Raw genomic sequence first — 19716 nt, forward strand, 5'->3', positions numbered from 1 at the left:
CTTGTAGCTGACCCAAACGCAAGGACTTTGGTGAGATTTAGTTTCTCATTTGTTTGGGGTATGTTTTTGTTTGCCTTTTTTTTCACTGAAGATTTCACAAATATTTGTGCTGCTGGGTCAGTCAAAAAGGAATTGTCCTTTTCCCTGAGCTTGTTGATGTGACTACTGAATCCCAAAGTATTGCTTATTAAACCTTGCTCTGCTGCCAGCCTGTTTGAGCTCTGAATCTGCTAATAAACTGTTTTAGGTGTTTGCTGGAGGGTGCCATTATTGCTGAGAGGAGCAGATACAGAGCTCCCAGCATTGCAGCCCAGCCATGATGTGTGTCTGAGCTGCATCGCAGCATGGTGGTGGGCAACTTGGAGGCTGGTTTGCTCTGTAACAAAAGGAGCTGGGAAAGTTTTTCCCCTGCTTTTGCAGAAAAATCCATCTCCCCAAAACGGTCGCCCCCAGCTCCGTCTTCAGCTTGTTTGGAGGATGTAGGGACAGAATAGCGAGCCGGTGAGGTCATGGGGAGAGAGTTAGTCACATCCAACTGGGAAAGGGAGAGGGCTGCCAACCAATGTTGCGCTCTCACTGCAGGAAGCTCATGTGGTTCAGAGGGGACTCCCTCCCGGCTCCCCCCGGCACCCTGGCCAAGCCAGGGGGTTGGTGCAGCGCTGCCTCTGCAGCAGCTTCCCAAGGAGCTGGAGGAGGGGGCCAGGGAGTTAAATCAAAGTCTAACTTGTTCTGGCATAAGCATGGAGCTTGCTTCTCATAAGTGGGGTGATGTGGGTGAGAGTGGGTTAAGAGCCTTTCCGAATCGGAGACTATCTATCTGGAGCTGTCGCACAAGGGAGGGAGATCATGGCAGAGTTTAATGAATGACTTCATTTATATATTAAAAAAAAAACCCCAACAACAACACAGTGGCTTCCTGCCAGGCCTACAGACAAGGGTTTCTATGGGAACCTGGGGGGAAATAATAAATAGGAGTGTGGGATGAGTAGGGAAGGGAGGAGGGGAGCCCAAGCTCTAGTCTGGGTCCACTTTGTTCAAGGTGGCCGGGGCGAGAGGGGCGAGAAGGGGAAAGGATGGCTGAATTTGCTGCTTGCCAAAGACCCCACCCAAAATAAGGCAAGCAGTAATTACACTGCTGTGGAGATGTCTCTTGGCCTGGTTCTGGGATCTGCTTCGCTCCCTGCTTCCCCATGAACTCAGCTGGGATGGACAACCTGTCTCTGTCCAGCTCAGGGTTGCGGGATCACCCCTAGCCTCCTGCCAGGATGGAGGGGGGACCACTCTGCAAAGGGGTGCTGCTGCTGGTGGGAGATTGCCTTCCTGATTCCTGTGTGCATGCCCTGCACAGGAGTGTTTCTCTAAATAGGCTTGCAAGCACCAGGGAAAACAGCCTTCATGGAGTAAGGTGAGGGAGCATCTGCCCCAGCGTCAGCCCCAGGTACCACAAGTCAGACCTGCCTTGCTGCAGCTGCCATCACAGACTCTTTGGGTGAGCAGTGATCACGCTGTCGTGTCGTGTCCCTTTCTGCCTGCATCCTGGCTGGTGCTGCCAGTGTGGATAAGTAGCCAACCTGTGTGAGGACCAGCACTGATGCTGGAGTGTGGCAGCTGCCTTACCACTTCCTCAGAGGTGTAAGAGGCCATTCTGCTGACAGAGGCGTTATTATCCAGCACCTGAGGTGTCTGGGAGAAGCCAGGGCAGGTTTTTCTTTGCAGAGGTGGAAGATGGGCAGGGCAGAGGAGGGCACAGCCACTGCCCTCTGCCACTGTTCCCTCTGCTCCTGATCAGGCAGGAGCGTATCAGCTGCTTGAGGGTGCAGATTTTGCCCTCTCTAGGACAAAGCCTGAGATGAGGGTGTGATATTTCTTGCAGCACTGGAAGACCCTTTACAAATCCCTTCCAGGGTGCAAAGCTGCTTTATAGGGAATAGTGCTTCCCAGTGGGCTTCCAGCCCTCAGGAAGGTGGCTGGTCTGGGAGGAGGGGGATACACACCACATCTTCCTTGGCATTGGGAAAGGCTCTGCTGCAGCCCTCTCCCAGTCTGTGTGACCCACCTTATCCTTGCACATTGGTCGGTCCTGCTGCGGAGCTGTGCCAACGGAGGTTGGGGATGTTGCTTTGAGGATCATGGCTCATGGTGGGAGCACTCCTCTGCTGGAGCCTCCTGTTTGCTGGGGGAAGTTCAGGCACCTCAGAGGGTTATTGCCAGGTTTCACAGGCACTGCCCGGCATTAAGGATGGGTTTTCCCTCTGGCTTGGCAGGCTGACAGCACAGTGGAGTGTGGAAGACGAGGAAGAGGCGGCGAGAGAGAGGCGGCGGCGAGAGCGGGAGAAGCAGCTGAGGTCCCAGGCAGAAGAGGGCTTGAATGGCACCATCTCCTGCTCAGAGAGCTCGGGTCCAGCACAGGAAAACCAGTAAGAAATACCTGTGGATAAATCCTCCAGTGACATACTCTTTCCTTTCAGCAAAACCCTCCTGCATCCACAAAGCGGGATGTGTCTGTTGCTCAGGTTGGTTTTGGGAGGTGGGGAAGTTCCCTAATAGATTCGGGTTGGGGGATTTAGCCCAGACTAACAAAAAGTGTGTTTCTAGTTTGGGCAGAAAAAGCCAGAATATCTTCTTTGCTCTTTTTCTCTGGCTGGAGGCTGGGTGTTTTACTGCCTGAGAGTTTAAACTAGGACAGCTTGGGTAAGGCTGAGCTCAGGCAGGAGTCCCCATTGCCAGGAATTCCACTGCCTGGTTACATTTCAGCTTGTGAATCATCCTACACCGAAACTAATGGAAATTCCTGATACGTGCGAAGACAGACATGTGCCTGAGGATGTGACACACGACCCCGGGCAGATCACGTGGCAGAGCAAGCCATCACCTCTTCCAGCTGGGCTATCCACTCTTCCCTTGGAGGATGCTGCCCAGCAGTGGGGAGCATGGAGCAGCTCCTGAGCTGCAGTTCACAGCTCCAAGGGTTAAAGTTAACTTGATGCTTTAATGGGGCAGGTCCTAAATGGAAATAGCTCAGGAGGTATTTATGGTGATGCTGAGCAATCCGCTGTCTAAGAGGAAAGTCCTGGGGAAGGGATAGGGTGACCAGTCACATCCCCAGCATCCCACTGCAGTATCCCACCACAGCCTCCCTGTGTCTACAGTTCAGCCCAGGTGCTGTGCAGCACTGGGGCTGGCACAAAAACCAGTCTGCACTCTTGAGTGGACAAACTCTGTCTTGAAGACCCCAGTCTTCCCACTATTTGTGTGTTCAACTTATTTCTATATATATTAAACACAAAGGAAAAGTGGCATCAGGATTTGGGATTACAGTAAGAGAGAAGCAGCAGCTTCATTTTACTGGAAAAATAGCAAAGGCTATTCATAAAAATATATATTTTTCCATGAAAAGATAAATTTTTTTTTCCTCAGATACTTTCAAAATTATTCAGTACTTTTTCTGAAGGGGGTCTAAAAACATTGCAAAGAAGTTTCAAAATCTTTTGTGGAAATACACCCAGTGATATTCTGCAAACAAAGCCACTGTAGTCTGCCCTGGAAGCAAACAGAAGATCTGAAAAGTAATAATAATTGTTAGCTTTTCCAAACCCTGCTCACATTGGGACTGGAAAATAATTCATAAAGGACTTAAAAACAGCAGACCAGATCTCTGCTTTGCTGGGAGATGCTGTAAGTGGCCTCGGGCACAGAGCAGCATGCAGCAGCCCCAGTAACCCAGCTTGCAGGCTCTGTTCCTGTGGGCATAAGCACAGACATGCTGCTGACTCCACAGGGCCATTGGCATTGCCCCAATTTAACTGAGTGCATAAGCATCTGCAAAGGGGGCAATGACAAGAAGAACTAAACAGAGGGGTTTTGCTCTTTCCTCCATGATGCTTGAGCTTGCTGGGCCACGTTTCACTAGAAGAGTATTTCCTCTCTGGCCATCCCCTGGTTTCTTCTGCAGCTGCTCACAGCCACCTGGGCTTGCTCATGCAGCCAGGGTCAGCCCCAGCTATGAATCTGAAGAACTTTGCTCTCTCTTGTATAAACACTGCCCCCCCCTTCGCTCCGCTCTTCCCACACTGGGACTCGTCCCATCGATGTCACTCCTGTTTGTGCAAACCTACCCTCAGCATTTCCTTGCACCAGAGGGACAGAGCAAAGCTCCGCTTCTCCCTTCCCCCCACTAAGAAAAAAGGGAAATAACCTGCAAAACGGTGGGTTTGCAGGAAGGACACGTGTGGCCTTGGGAGCCAGAGGGGTGGACATCAGCTTAAGCAGAGCAGATAGGGCTCTCCTGGCTCGCTGCTTCCCCGGGGGCTATGTTTGCAGAGGGGCACAGCGGAGGAACCAGTTTTCAAATAGCATTTGGCTGGTGTCCCTTGCTCCCTGGTAGCTTTTCTGATAGCCTGAGCACATTTGTAGCCACGGCCACAAATACCGGAGCAATTCTGCCTTGATTATCATCAGTGCTGCAGCCAACCTGAAGCCCTACCAGGAGTTCAGCAGATCTGTGGTCCCATCCTGGCTCCTCATCAAGTTTCCTGAGTGTTATCCTGGACAAGCTACTACTACACACACAGTGGAAAATAACCCAGCCTGGGATGGAGTGTCCTAGACCTACGTGGCATTACTTTTTGGCAGCCAAAGGGGATGCTGAACTATGGCAGGAGCTGGGCTGTGCTCAAACTTGGGGCTGAACAACTGTTTTTAGTGTGCATCCCCTGCTACCCTCCCTGGTGAGCCTGGTGAGGACATGTGTTTTCTGTAAACCTTCAGCTCCTGCAGTCAGTTCAATATGAGACTCCCAAAACTCAAAGAAAGGCCCCACTTAGAAGGCTAAGTATCTTCTGGTACCTCCTGAGAGCCCAGAAAGGCAAGAAAAGGCTCACGAGTGTTTGTTACTTATTTTGAACCTCTGAGTTTTAAATTAATCTGTGAGTCCCACTTCCTAATTCCCATTCCCGGGCAATGTGGCAGCCCTGCATCTGAAAAACATCTGTTAAGCCACCTCCTCAGGCTGATGCTTGCAATGTGGCTGCCCCCCCCCTCCATGTAGGGTCATGCAAGTGCGTGTGCCTGGCTCAGAGTTGTAGGGGAACATGAAGATCAAACCCAGAACTTGAGCCAGTGTGCTAAACTTTGGATCCTCATGCCTTCCTTACCCAGCAATCTGTTCAGGCTGGCTCCCGCTCATGTCTCTTCTATGGGCCTGTGTATAAGCATAGGACAAACAGCAACTGAGTTTGAAACACCTCTGGTCCAAACAAGCTAAGGCCAGCTCTGGTGCAGAATAACCATGGTGCATGGACTATATGGTTTTGATGTGCTGCTTGTCTTTTGCTTGCCTGTGTGCAGCCCCAGAGACCAGGCAGGCAGCGGGGTGCTCCTGCTGGAGACATGGAGCTGCTCCTTCTACCTATCCATCTTGCAGTGATGCTCCAAGAAACCCCCTTTGTACAAGGGTGCTCCTGAGCATGTGGCAAAGGTGTCTTTTCTGTAATCGAGGGTAAGGCTTCAACTGCAATTTGGGAGCAGCCAGAGGAAAGAAGATGCAATAACTGGAGGGAGAGAAGGATGGTATCGGGCTGGGGCTCTTTCAGGCCAGGTTTGGTGTTTTTTCCATCTCTCACCCTAATTTTCCTTCTTGCTGTGTTTCAGCTATGACTTTAAGCCATCTGGGACTTCAGAGCTGGAGGAGGATGAGGGGTTCAGTGACTGGTCTCAGAAGCTTGAGCAGCGCAAACAGAGGTGGGTAGGACACAGCCAGACTGAGGGGAGGGGAATCAACATGCCCACAGCAAAAGGACCATCCCTGAGGAGGGGTGACCAAGCCCAGGTCAAGCCTCACATGCATAAGAATGAGGCCAGACACTGGAGCATCATCAGGGCAGGATGGGCCTCGCACTGCTGGGATGGATGCTCTGCCTGCCATTTGGGCTAACGTGGAGGAACAGGCTCATGGACAGCCCCAGGTTTCAGGGATGTTTGGATGGAGCTTTGCACTCCAAGCAGTGGCAGCCTGCCAGGACGCCTGGGTTTGGAGGAGTGACAACAGTGGATTTAAGCCACCTGAGCTGCTGCAGGGGTTGAAACAGCCTCTAACATAATCCAGGCCAGCCTAAAAAGCTGCTCTAAGTTACTGCTACTTCCTGGCTCATGTCAGCATAGTGGGTGTTACGGCCACAGCCCACCTTGTGCTTGACTCCTCTTTCAGCAGGGGAAAACAGGCAGTGAAGAGCCCTCAGAGGTGCTTGTGTGCCGGCTGTTTAGTCCCCATCTCCCATCACTCTCTCTTTGCTGAGCTGAACCAAACTCCTGCTTTAACCACTTCCCGTGGACACCATCTACCTGCATGTGAACTCTGTGATTCAGCTCTCTTGGCAGCTTGATTTTATAGGGAATTTTCCCTCTGTGATGACACAGCCTCTTCTTTACTCCCAAGCCTGAAAAAATGCTTAAGATTAATATTTACTGCTGAACAAATAAATAGAGCTTCTCTCTTTCTTTCTTCTTTCCAAACACTGTAGCTAAAGCACTCTGTAAGCTGCACCTTTGCAGCCCTGACCCGCAAGCATTGCTCAAGCATGTCACCATGACATTATCACATCTGTGGGAACAAATAGAAATCAGCCACATCTGCTTTTTGGCATGTTGCCTTTTTTCCACCCCCCTTGCAAAGAGCTTGTCCAGAGAGAAAGGCTGCTGCTGTTCCCTCTTCGGCCTTCAAAAGAAAATTAGTTGGGGGGGTTCTGTTATCCTCTCCAGAAATTGCTCCTTGAGTTATCATGTGATTTATTCTGTAGTGGGGCAGGAAGGTGCTGAGCAGGAGAAGTGGCATCCATGGCAGGTGTAGCCCATCAGAGAGGGATGGTGCTTTAAAGGCAGTGGCTGTAGCTGACCAGTCTTGTGGCTAGGGGCTGGTTGGGAGAGGTAGCTGAAGGGACCCAGAGCCTGTGGGCTTGCTGGGAGTAGGCTTCCTGCAAAAGTTGGGCTTGCTTCCTTAGTGGGTGGCTGTGCCCTATAAAGTCCCTTCAGCAGCTTTGTCCTTGCTCACTTCCCTGTGTGGTGTGAGCACAGGTAGGTTATGTCTGGCTGGGATGACCCACGCAGGGACGACCCACGCTGGGCTAAGCAGTGCTGTTGCCAGGGTTTCCCAGTTCTGCTCTCTGTTGCCTAACTGAATATGGAGCAAACCCTGGGGGTTTTTTTGTTTGAAGGGCGTTCAGGTGAATGGGTACAAATGAGGTGGAGAGAGTTGTTCTCTGTTAGATGGAGCTAAAACAGGTTGTGCATGCCCTGAGGGCACTGGTACTAAGGCACGTTGTCTGTTTGGTTCTGGTTCCCCGCTTTGTGGGAGGAGATCCGTGCTATCAGCTGCATGCAAGAGAATGGGAGCTGTGTCAGACTAGCTGTCTCCTATATAAGATTGCTGTGGTGCAAAAGGCATTCTATAGACTGCACTATAGCTGCTGGCCTTAGTTTTTAACATGAGCTTGCACTTTAGCTTGGAGGCATCACTGGTGTCCTGGTTGAGAGTAGCTAGTTACTTGGAGCCTGTTTGCTGTTAATGGCTGCTCTGTTGTAGGAGGATGATTAGTAGCAAGCCAAGTGAGCCAGCATATGCATTAGTCTTTTTTCCTACGTGGTCAGTGAGGGAGGCTGTCCTGTGAGCTGCCTTCCCAGCAGCAGAGAGGTGGGTGGGAAAGCCTTGCTTGAACTTTCTGTCATGTTTTGGTGCTGGCTGGTGGGGCAGAAGTGGTGAGTCAGCCTCATGCTTTGGCTGTGTGCTAGCCAGCTCTCCTGAAAATCACAAGCCAGGTGATTTTCTAAGAAATGGGTGTGAGGAGAAAGCTATTTTCTGACTGGGGAAAGTAAGATGGCAATAGCACCTTGATGCACAGCTGTGAGCTAGTGAGAAATCTGGGGTTACTGTGTGACCAGAGACATGGGCTGCTCTGCTTTTGCAAAGCTCGTTGCTTAAATGTGCTCCTGGGTCTCCTGCCTCCAGCCTTGGAGATCTGGAGGAATCTTCTTGTACAAAGTGGGCTTTGGGACTCCTTTGTTTTTCTGGGCTATGACATGAGTGTATGAGTAGAGGTGTAATTTATTTCAGTGGGCAAAACTAAGGCTTGGGATGTGGTGTAGATACAGCATTGCTTGTGAAGTGCTATGCATTGCAAAACCCCAGACCCTATGTGAGTGACTGTGCAGCCTTGCCCTGCAGTTTAGTTTCAGAGAGAAGGGGAATCTTGGGAATCATGTTCACGTGCCATTGGCTCTCCAGTGAGAGGCTCTGTTAACACGGAAGATGATGATTTAGGCAGAGAAAGGCTGTGTTTGGTGCTCTATGTTGAATTGATGCTGGGAACTGAGGGGGTAGTGTCAGGTCTGGTTTTGTGCATCAGGACCACTGAGCATGCTGGTTCACCTGGGATTTTGGCTGTAGTTGTGCAGAGAATTGAGCCAGCACCAATGGTGGTAGTATCATTTCTGCCTGGGATCTGAGTGGAGGTCTGATCGCTGTTCTCCTGTGGGTCTTGTCTGTGGTGAGGGTGGAAAGGTGTAGAAACATTTAGTTCTGCCATAACTCTTAGCTGAGTTGAGTCTTGGACATTCAAAGTGTGGGAGTGTGATGTGACTGCTGTTACATCTGGGGGCCTGGAACTGGATGGGACCATGAAGTGGCTGTGACCCTGGTGTAAAACGCCTAGCAAGTTGTAGGCTTGGGGAGTGATAAAATCAGATTTCTAGAGGTCTGACACACCTGGTGATGTCTGTAGGTTCATAAAAACATGTTTTGCTTCTTTGACCTCTTTCCCCTACCTCCAGGTCTCCACGACAGTCATATGAAGAGGAGGACAGTGGTGTGAGGGAAGCTGAAGTCAAACTGGAGCAGATCCAGCTGGATCAGGAAAGCCCGGAGGAGATCCGGGAGGAGAATGTGATTATTGGGGAGGAAGAGAGACTGTGCCAGGAGGAAGAACAGGTCCAAGAGCAGGAGGAAGAACAGCTCCAAGAGCAGGAGGAAGAGGAGAGAGCTGAGCAAGAGGTGCGATCAGGAGGAGCTAACCTTCTCCTCTCCCCAGGGCTGGTGGGAGAGCTGTGGCTGGGGGTTGCTCTCCAAGAACTCAGCTCACCGCTGCTGTTGACACCATTGGCTGTTGAGCTCACATAAACATGCTGTCATGGCATAAGCTGGGTCCAGTGCCACTCTTGCCTATGTGCCTTCTTGGGGTCACTGCAGGCAGCCTCTGCCCTCTTGCAAGGGTGGTGTTTGCTCCCAGAATTTGTGGTGGTTTAGTCATGTCCCTGGAATACCAAGAAGGAAAGTTCTGCTGTTTCTCCCATGGTTTTGTGGGCAGCGAGTAGCTCTTCAGGTCTCAAATCTAAATTTTACTACTTGTTTTTCTCTCCTCAGCTTTTGTTGCACCTTTGGAGCACTTTGTCTTGATGCATCTCTAAATATTGCATTGCTCCCAGCTGAGGTTTTCTTTTTTGCTCTTCTGAGAAGGTGTAATTCCTGGTTAGTGAGAGACACAAAGCTGGAGCTTGAGTGGTATGCAAGTCCATTGGGGTGGCTGAGCTTCAAGTATCTTTTGTTCTTGTAAATGAATTTATGGATTCTGACTTGCTGAGGCTAGTATGCTTTTGACATTTGAATTGTGTGGCTCTTTCTAGCCCTTCAGTCTAAAGGCACCTGCTCTGTCTCCTTGTGGCCTCTAAAAAGGAAATTCATGTTTTGCTATCCCAAATAGTGGTAGGAAATCTTTACTGATTGATGCAAGGCCCTCTTTCCATATAATTTTGGAACCCTGAACCTGCAAAATTTCTCCAATTTCCTTCTCCCTACGTGATACATGAGCTGCTTCCTGGATGCTTCAAAATTAGATAATGTGAACTCAAAGTTTCTTTGCTCTCATGCTTGTTTAGTGTAAAGCAGGAAGCTTGGGAGACAGGGCAAATGCCACTTTTGTTGCATAGTAAGCAGTCTGACCAGCTCACGTTCTGGCTTATTCATTTTCTGCAATCAGGAAAAGAAGAGAAGGAGAAATGAGGAGGAAGGAACAACACCAGAAAAACGCCAGAAGGCCCCAAGCCCCGCTAGCCTGGAAGAGGAGGAGCTGTGCTCTGACCACACTTTAGTCTGCTCCACTAAGGTTTGTGTTCCTGGGGCCCCACTGGAGGCATGGCAACTATTGCAATAGAGCACCTAACTAATGATGAGGAAAGAGGATCCAGGGCTTACAGAAACATAGGGTGTGAATCATGTTATCCCACTCCCGCTACAGGCTGGGACAAATCACTTGATCCGTTTCCCTCATCTTCCTTGGTTGTTAACCTCCTCTCATCTTGCTTGAGCTGTTGGAGAATGTAACTGTCTCTATGTATACTTTGCCAATCACCATAAAAATCTAAAGTTCATTGAGGACTCCAGGGAATATTGTAATACTGAGAAAGATGTCTGTGCTTTCAGCTTGTGCATTTGGTCAAAAACTATCCATGAACTTAATCAGAAAACTAAATTTCCCTTCCCCAAAAAATCTCCAAAACTGAAGCGCTGGAATTTCCCTATCTTTCTTAGAATAAAATCAGAAAGTGTGACTTAAGTTTTCTTAAACAAACTGGGATTCCTGATCTCTGAAGCATTGTGTCCTTCCCAATGACATCTCTCTGCACTGATACACTTGCAAAACTTCTGTTTTTAACACCACCTGAATTGCATCTCATGACTTCTGTTGCATTTACTACAAATCCTCAGTTCTGTGTATGTCCTTTTAAATACAATAGATACAGATAAATGGTTTCTGTAGTGAATGGCTTTTTGTCTTTGTAAGCCCTAAGCTTGTTGATTATATCAGTGAGGGAAATAGTGAGGAGCCTGTGTAGCCTGCTAATCTCCTGTTGGTATCTTTGCTTGCTTGCATTTAGATCTGTGCTATTTGCTTCTTGGTCAGTATTTCCTGGCTGGAGGGAGTGATTGTATGAGCACTTCCTCTTGCACCAATAAACAGATTGTAAGAAGCAGCTTACAGATTGTAAGAAGGTTTCATCATCTACAACCATCAGATTCTTGCTCTTTATGGAGAAGCCTTTTTAAAGTCAAATAAAAAGAGAGGAGAACGGGTGGGTTTGGATGCAGGCCATGTGCTAATGTTATGCCTGAAAAGTGGGGTGGGGTGGTCACAGCACATCCCTGGAGTGGGACTGGTGGAGAAACGTGTGAAACACTTCCAACACCGTTTATATGCTGAAAGTTTTGTCATTACAACCCCCAAACACACGTAGTTTCCTGAGCTTAACTGCTGCTGCTAGGATTAGCCCTGGGAAAGGTTTAGAAATACAGTCTCTGTTTTATAATGGTGATGTCAGAGCTCACCAGTACACAAAGCTGAATGTAAAGCAGTTCAGGAAAAATATGAGCTTGGGATCTTTCCAAAGGAAGGAGGATCTTTACACCCCAGCTAGGAGGGCTTTCTGTGAACACAAAGAATTAAACACATTGACCACCAAGGAGGTGTTTTGGCACAAACACTGCTTGTAGTAGAAAGATGAGAGCATTTGATGAGCTCCCCTGCCATTTGTGGCTGGTGGAGGCCAGGTACACACCTGAGGCAAGCAGCACTTTGGGGTTCAGAGGGCCAGTGTGGCCTGGTGGCTGAAATAGATGTATGGTGGCAGGGGTGAAGCATTGTACCAGCCCATTTTTGTCCTGGGCTTCATGTGAATTCTGAGTTTTAAGGTTGGCTGAGTGAGCAACTGTGGTTTCTTCTGACCTTCAGAAAGTGCTTTGGACAGGAGAAATGCATGACTCTCTGCAAGGAATTGCCCTACAGGGCATGGGGAGGTGGTCTCCAAATAGCTTAGAGAAAGTTTGTTACCACCTAGACTGTTGTGCTGAGATGTACTGTCACCTACAGCCTTTCCTAGGCCCTTCTATGTAACTTGATGCTCATTTATGACATTTTGGAAGCCCCTGTGGGTGGTTTGCACCTGCACAGCATCTCTCTGTTGGCAGAGTTGGCAAGGCTTCTTCCTATTGATATCTTATTGAGTTGTGGTTGAACAGCTGAGATGTAGTCAGGGATCTACCATATTCCTCTTTTGGATGCTTTTATGTCCCATGAGGTGCCAACCTGCCCATCAATATCCCAGAGGAATGAGCAACCTAGTCTCTGAAGTCACGGCTTGGAGACAAGCATAATTCTTGTGGCACCAAGCAAAGAGGGGAGCTGGCAGCAGGCAGACAGCCTGCCCTGCAGAAAAAGCTGGCTGATGGGGTGGATATCTGTCATGCTGCTGTGCTGGGACTCTGCAGAGTGACTCTTCTTAGGGCATCTCTATTAGCCAGGGTTGCACTGTTTGGTGGTTGTGCTCTTGCCTAGTGGGCCTTGTGCTCTTGGGCACAGCTATTAAATGTATGCTCTCTGTGACACTTTTGTTTTCTGCTTAGGTAAAATTTAGCACTGGCACCCTGAAAGCATCTTAAAATGAGCACCTAGTGCTGCTTTCTATCTGCTAACTTGGTAGGTGATGTTTCCCATGGCATAGGCAGCAGTTATACAGGGAGAGAAGGCTTCTTGTTACTTGGTTGCTGCTCCTTGGCTCTGTAGGAGCTGGTGTTGACAAAGAGCCTCCTCTTTGACTTGAAAGTGATTTTTGTCACTGTATTCTTGTTTTCAGGGGCATGAAAGAGCTGTGAGGTTTAGCAACGTTTCAGCTTTCCTTTACTCAGTGGTTAAGAAGTGTTCGCCTTCCTGCTTTGGCCAAAGAGTTCTTGCACAGGGGCCTCTTATCTAAAACTCTTTCCTGATGGCTTGACCTGAAGGGCTGCCTTGCAGGTGGCTTCATGTGCTGACTTGCCCTGTCTGTGTGCTTCTCTGGTGTGGATAAGTCAATGTAACTCATACCTGTCCTGCTCTCAAGCTTGGCTCCTCTTCTGCAGACATAGCTGGCAGTACCTCTAGTTTTTCCCCTTGTCATTCCACACTTGCCACTTTCTTTGTTGTGTCTGTCTAGGAAACCAAGTGTCTGAGAAAGATACCTAGCCCTTGTGCAGAGGGAGTAGAGAAAATGGTCTTGGTTGCTGTTTCAGCTGTCAGTCAAGCTGCACGTTGTTGTTTTGCCCCTGAAACTGTATGGGGTTCTGCTCACCTGCCTGGGAAGGGAGAAGGAAAGGGGATGACAGTGTCTTCTGACCAGTGTGGAAACATGGAACTGAGTGAGGCATTTCTAACAAAATGTGGATGAGAGATTAGAGCAGAGAAATAGTTGAATTATCGTCAGTGGAGGTGACCTACATCCATAATGTCTTTGTCTTTTCTCTCCCACTTCAGATCACGGACAGAACTGAGTCACTGAATCGCTCAATCAAGAAAAGGTATTTCTATGGTTGACATCCTGCAAGTGGAGGATGCTGGAGGGCACCCCTCTTGGGAAGGGCAGGAGTGACAGGCTGCCTGTGGCCCTCAAAGTCCTCTGTTTCCTTGAGGCACTGGGACATCACCTTAATACTCCTCTCTTCTGCTTTCCAGTAACAGCATAAAGAAGAGTCAGCCTCCTCTCCCTGTGTCGAAGATTGATGACAGGCTGGAGCAGTACACACAGGCTATTGAGGTGGGCTGCTGTGTTGTCTCTCTGTCCCCAGTCTCCAAGGAGCCCTCTCTGCTGGGTGTTGCTCTCCCACTGTGCCTCTTAGTTTTACCGTCTGGGAGGTGACAACTGAACTCTCTCACCTTGGATGAGAGCAACCCTTTCTCCTGTCTCTATCTCCTTCCACAGCATAAAGTAGGTTTCTTTGGTGAGCTGTCCTATCCCAGTTTCTGCATGTTCCCTGCTTAAAGGGTGTGAGCATCTGGCAGGAGCTAGCAAGACCCTACAGGTTGTCTTTTATAATCTCTCATCCCTGAGGACTTCCGATTACAGGTGTGGGGAAAGAAAACACATGCTCCCTGCTAGTGATCTTTCTCCATTTATTTTTCAGACATCCACAAAGGCTCCAAAACCTGTTCGACAGCCTGCTCTTGACCTTCCCACCACAAGCATGATGGTAGCCAGCACGAAAAGCCTCTGGGAGACCGGAGAGGTCACAGCTCAGTCTGCTGTGAAGTCCTTGCCCTGTAAGGTATGGCGCTTACAGGACTTGTGTTGCTCGTGTAGGGGAAGAGTGACTGGCCTCTGCGCGCAAACGCATTATGCTTGTGTTGGCTTTCTGTTGTTGGTACCGGCTCTGAAGTTATCTATATCAGAGATCCAGTTTCCTCCTTCAAGTCCTTATACCTCAGAGCTTTGCTTCACCTGTGCTAGGGTGCCAAAGTGTTCCTTGATAATACACCTAGGAAAGCCTCTGTGATGCTGGTTGAGGCTCTGTTTTGAAATAGGAATCAAATCAGCTGGTGGGGAGAATATGCCTTCTGCAGGGGCTAGGACTGAGCTCCAGTTGTTGAGCACAAAGTTGCATCTTGTACCAAGATGATAAATCTTGTAAACTTGAAAAAAACTTGTAAACTTCAAACTCTGCCTTGAAAAAGGCAGAGAGTATAATGCATTGCTCTCTTAATTTCACTTTCTGGTCATTGTAACTGAGGTTGATTCTGTAACACATTGGTTGCAAATCTGTGTTTACGTGAGCAAAATTCCTGCCACATAGAAATGGCTTGATGTTAACATGTCTTAAATACTTAATGAACTGAAGAAAATAAACATCTTGGATCTCTGATCCAGGCTTTTGTTGAAGAGAGTGAGAGACAGGAAAACATAGGATATATTGGGAATAGGAAGATGTTTTCATAGTCATGGGTTTTAGCTGCAGCTGTCATAGGCCAGATGATGTGATATTATAAATAAAAAGGAAGTCAAACGTGTGGGTTTGAAAGGGATGTGAACAAAGGCATGCTCAGTAGTGTTAGCAGAGAATGGTAATAAGAACATAATTTTCTCAGGATATTGTGGCTGGAGACATTGTGAGTAAAAGAAGCATTTGGGAACAGAAGGGCAATCCCAAACCCGAGGCCAATATCAAGGTGAGTTAGCATCTGTGTGAGTATGAAAGTACTTGATCTGCCGTGAAAAAGAAAAGAGCTCTTGGCTGGGTTGGAAGTATTAAGAAGATGGTGATGTTCTGTAGCTATGCAACTGCATTGATAGATAAAAGCAGTACCTATCAATGCCGTTGCTTACCTAACAGGTTGTCCTAACAGTGAGCAGCTATCACTTCAGCCCTAGTAAAAAGGGGGGCAAGAAACATTTGATAACCAATAATACTGAAGGGTCTCTTGAATAACATGTTGCTCTCAGCCCATGTGTTGGAAGCCCCAGCCTTCTAGGCTCAAATTGAACTGCATATGTGAGTTACTTTGTTCTTGTTATACTTTTTAATCTTGAGAGTAAAAAAAAAAAACTATGCAAAATAAAGTGGAACTGAACCTAAGACGGTATCAACACTTGCAGATGAATCTGATGTTTTGTACCTACAGTATGTCTGTGGGAATGCCTTTTAAAATGCAGCAAGCAGCTGCTGTTCAAACTCTTCAGGCTGCAAGAGGAAGATCAAGGTATCTTGCCTGTTCCTGGGTTGGTATGCTGCCAGTATGTGGGAAATGAAACTAGCTTTTTCCATGGGCGAAATTAACCCTGGTTTGGGAGGTCTAGGTTTTAGATGAGCCCACCCTCATGATGCCTTGCACTGCATCTTCCCTTTGCTATTACTCATTCTATGCTTGTTACGTTACCTTATGCCTATAAAAAGTGGTGGTTGGTCTGTGCATGGAGTTTATGTGGAAGGGTCAGGAAGGGAGTGCAGAGTAGGCTGTCTGAAAGTCCTGTGGGGTTACAGACAACCATATCACATGCTCCTCTGACTTCAGTTATTTAATCTTGACTGACTATTTGAGAGAGAAAAATGTTGACTTTGGCTCTTTCTTTCTCTCCTGTTCAGTCTGCTCCTTCTGGCAAGAAGTATAAATTCATTGCAACAGGCCATGGCCAGTACAAGAAGGTGTTGATAGACGATGCTCCAGAGAAATAGCATGCCTGGAGAACTCATTAACCAGGTAGGTGGGGTATGACCTTGCCCTGTTACAAACTCCTGGCGCTGTTCTGGTAGGGCATTGGGGCTATTTCTGCCAGCTACACTTTGGGTGAGTTGGAAGGTACTGTGTAGTAACAGCTGGAGCCTTGCTTCTGGGCAAGTGCCTGACGTTTTGAGCTGGGAGGGAGTGCATACCCGGTAGGGGTTTGTTTTGGTCTCTGACTTTCGGATGCTGCTAGGAAGCTGGATACCTCAGTTCTGCAGAATAAGTCCCTTAAGCTACTGCTGGTTAGGTGAAGATGTGCTTGCCTTTGCTAGTTCAAAGGAACAGTCTCTGTCTGCTGTCTTTTCTTATGCTCTCTTATGTTGCAAGGAGAAGTAGATAGCTGAAGGTCATTCTGGCTGAGCATGGGGTCTGATGTAGTTCTGAAATTCAGATGCTTCTAGGGTCTAATTCCCAGATTTACTGAATTAATTGGGGAAAAACTTTTAATTATTTCAGTAACCTCTTAGAACCAGTCTATAATAGGGTTGTAGTGGGGAGGACATGGACATCTGCTGTGCTGGGTAGACCAACAGAGCAGAAATGACTGTCCTCTGATGTGCAGCAAGGGGGAAGGCAGAGCTGGGTTGCTGTCTCTGTGCCCTCTTGAATGGTCTTTGGATCTCATGCTCACATTGTGTTTATGTTAATAGATATCCTGGTGTTATCTTGAGTGGATGATAGTACAGGGTTGCAGCAATAAGGAGGAATGTTGTAGAGGGATGTGATAACTAGTTGGATCCAACAGGGCAGCATCTGGCACAGTGAGAGGAGAGGAAGTTGTTGGGGGTGAAAACAAGCTCATTCTCATTTTTCCTGCTATAAAAAAGAAGCTTTATTTTGTAGCCAAGCTTATAAATAGCTCTGTCTACTACAAAACACCTTTTGTTTCTGACTTCTTCTAGGAGTCGTGTTCCTTTTTTTTTTTTTTTTTTTTTTTTTTTTTTCCCCTTTTCCTTCCCCCTTTCCTTCCTTTGAGGAGCTGGCTTCTGAGTGCAGCACATTTTGTTTGTTGTTTGATTTATTTACATTTTTTTCCCCTTTTGTGGTGCCCATTTAGAAGAGAAGGTCTCTTCAATGCCACGTTGAGATGGGCAGCAGTACCAACAAAGCCTGCCCAAAGCTATGTCCTTTACATGTAAAGGAGCAGCCCACAGGACTTCTATCCTCAACTTGATTCTCTGCCTGTGGCTTTCAGAAACCTATTTTAAGGTCGTCTTTTTGATCAGTCCTCTTCTTCCTGAAGTCTGTTTTGATGCACCAGGTGGGATCCTACTGAGCTTCAGTTCTTTATAGCAAACAGGTTTTGCTAGGTTGTCAGCAGGTTTTGTTTGCCCTACCTGAGCTTCTGCAAGCAGTTCAAAGGAAAGTGACCTTGGCTCTGCCCTTTTTTTAGCATCCTTTCTTGAAAGGCCATCACGGGGTGTCCTTTAGGATCCACCCAGCACTCCAAATAGCCATGACAGAACACTGCTGCGCTGTCCTGTCGGCTCATTCACAAGGAAGGTTTTTTGACTGTGAATAGCAAAATGACTGCGATAGCTGAAGGATCTTGGCTTGTTTCTTGGGTTTTTAGCTGGCTGTTTTGTGTGCTGTGAGGTCCCTGCTCCCCAGCTCTTCTTCACCCCCCTGAACTATGTTCATCCTGCCAGATCCCTTTGTGGTTGCCTTTTTGCTCCCAAACCCTTCTGCTTCACCCCCATGTCACTTGCTCAGCACCACCTTATCAGCTTTCTAGTTTCTTGAGCACAGGTACAGTTTTTCCTTCTCCCCTCTCTTCATGATCTGCAGGACCTCTGAACAGGCTGCAGGTTTTCTGTAAGTGGCAATTTGGGCTCTCAGCAGCTGCCTGAGGCAGTTTGGCATTGAAAACCAACCAAACTCTGTGCCCAGTGGCATTCCGCTTCCCTTGCTCAGCATGGCAACTTGAACTGGGACATGCTGCAATGATTCCCAGTGCAGAGCTGCTGGTGTAAATCTGCTGTCTCCAGGTACCTGTTCTCTCTTCTGTGATGCTCTCATGCCAGGGTCTGTCTCTGCAGGACTTGCCATGCCTGCTCTATGCCGCTGCCCTTCACTCTTGGGGCAGAAGGACTAACCCATGCAGGCAGATCTGCCTTGCTCTGCTTCCCACTGTGGGAGTTGCTCTCCCCACTAGCTAATCTCCATCCCTATGCAGTAGGGCTGGATTGTGGATGCAGCCTGGTGGGAAGCCCAGAAGATGCAAAACATAAGCCTTATGTGAGAATCACTGTTTTGTTCTGGGTGGCCGTCCTCGCTGCAGGACAAAGTGGATTAAAGCACAATTGGTTCTGAAACCATCTTCTCTGGCTGGATTCACTTAGTCTCCCAAGGGTAATCAATATTGGCTGTTCTGCCTCATGCTAGTGCTGTGATCTTGTAAATGCAGACCCTTGTGCATAGGCATCCATCTACCTGTGCTACAGGAAAGTGCCATTTTATCACTTTCTGTAAGGTCATCTTTATCTGCATTAGGCATTCTACATGTTTTATGCTGCACTCTTTTTGATTTTGTGTTGCTGCTGTCTCTATAGCCTTCTCTTGAAGCATGCTGAATTACCCCACAGAGGCTTACTTGGGATCTGCTCATGATTGGTGCATTTCCAACCTACCTCTTTTCAGCTTTTTCTTGGAAAACTGGGGTGTTGGAGAAGTCCAGACTTTAGATACTTGGTTTATTCTTCCTTCTCTCTTATTTTCTTGGAATAGGGAAGGGGTTGCAAACCAGAATAAGACCAGCAAAGTGAAAACTTCAGTGAAGGTTTGATAACTGAGCTCTTCTTATAGCATAATCACAAAATTGGAAGACTTCAAAAAAGAAAAAGGGGCTCTTAGTTTTGTTTCTAAGTCTGTTTGCAGTTGAGCTTGGGGAAATTTTTGGTCAGCTCCATATCCTCTGCACACGAAGAGAATGTAAAGAGCTGTGTATCAAGTTTCCTATTTGGACTAAACATAGTAATTCTATATTAGCTGTGTAGGAACATCCCAGCATATGACAGAGTTCCTTGTGAAACAGAAATAGCTGATCTCCAGCTTTCATGCTCATAAGCCTGCTGCTGATGGAGATGCAAAGAGTAACTGTAATGCTGGAAAGCACGGTTGTCTCCTGTGGATGGCCAGAGTTGGGGATTTTGTTTAAATACCCTTTCTCTCAGGACATCAGGCACCAGTAGGTATGCAACTATCATGACATTGCCCCTGAAAACAAGACTACATGTGGTTAGCAGAACCCCTCAAAACAGCACCTTGTTAAATACAGAGTTGGATACCCACATGCTGAAGGAGGCTCTTGTTGGTTATCATGAAAACACTAACCCCCAGCTATACTTTAAAGGCATGGTAAAATAAATAATAAAACTTGATTACTGCAACAAAGTTGTTGTTCTGTGCACTACTATTTAGTAGACTGAGCAAGGAGGACATCAAATGATGATGTCCATTCTTTTTTAGACAGGGGAACTGCTATGTGAGAGCAGGATGGATATCTTATGGAGTCCCTTGTCTGTGCCTACGGTGAAAGGATGAGTTTCCACCTTGTTCTCAGTGAATGGTGTGGGGTGTGCTTTCAGTGGTGAAGCTAGAGATGTGTATCCTCTTGGAGCTCAGTTCTAAGACTCCCCTAGAGGAGATGTGG

At 47.7% G+C, this 19716-nt stretch overlaps 1 protein-coding gene across 2 annotated transcripts in view; it reads left to right on the forward strand.

The window, feature by feature from the left end:
• LSP1 (lymphocyte specific protein 1) overlaps window positions 1–19716 on the forward strand; it is a 50989-nt gene that overhangs the window by 23572 nt on the left and 7701 nt on the right. For both annotated transcript variants that reach the window (XM_030485016.1, XM_030485017.1), the window contains exons 2-10: window positions 2265–2417; window positions 5650–5739; window positions 8821–9040; window positions 10023–10148; window positions 13326–13369; window positions 13524–13605; window positions 13973–14113; window positions 14931–15011; window positions 15926–16040. In XM_030485016.1, the coding sequence (XP_030340876.1) occupies window positions 2265–2417; window positions 5650–5739; window positions 8821–9040; window positions 10023–10148; window positions 13326–13369; window positions 13524–13605; window positions 13973–14113; window positions 14931–15011; window positions 15926–16015 (1027 nt within the window). In that variant the 3' untranslated portion in view covers window positions 16016–16040. The remainder of the gene's footprint in view (window positions 1–2264; window positions 2418–5649; window positions 5740–8820; window positions 9041–10022; window positions 10149–13325; window positions 13370–13523; window positions 13606–13972; window positions 14114–14930; window positions 15012–15925; window positions 16041–19716) is intronic.

This window comes from Strigops habroptila, chromosome 4 (assembly GCF_004027225.2).
Source record: "Strigops habroptila isolate Jane chromosome 4, bStrHab1.2.pri, whole genome shotgun sequence".
Lineage (NCBI taxonomy): Eukaryota > Metazoa > Chordata > Aves > Psittaciformes > Psittacidae > Strigops > Strigops habroptila.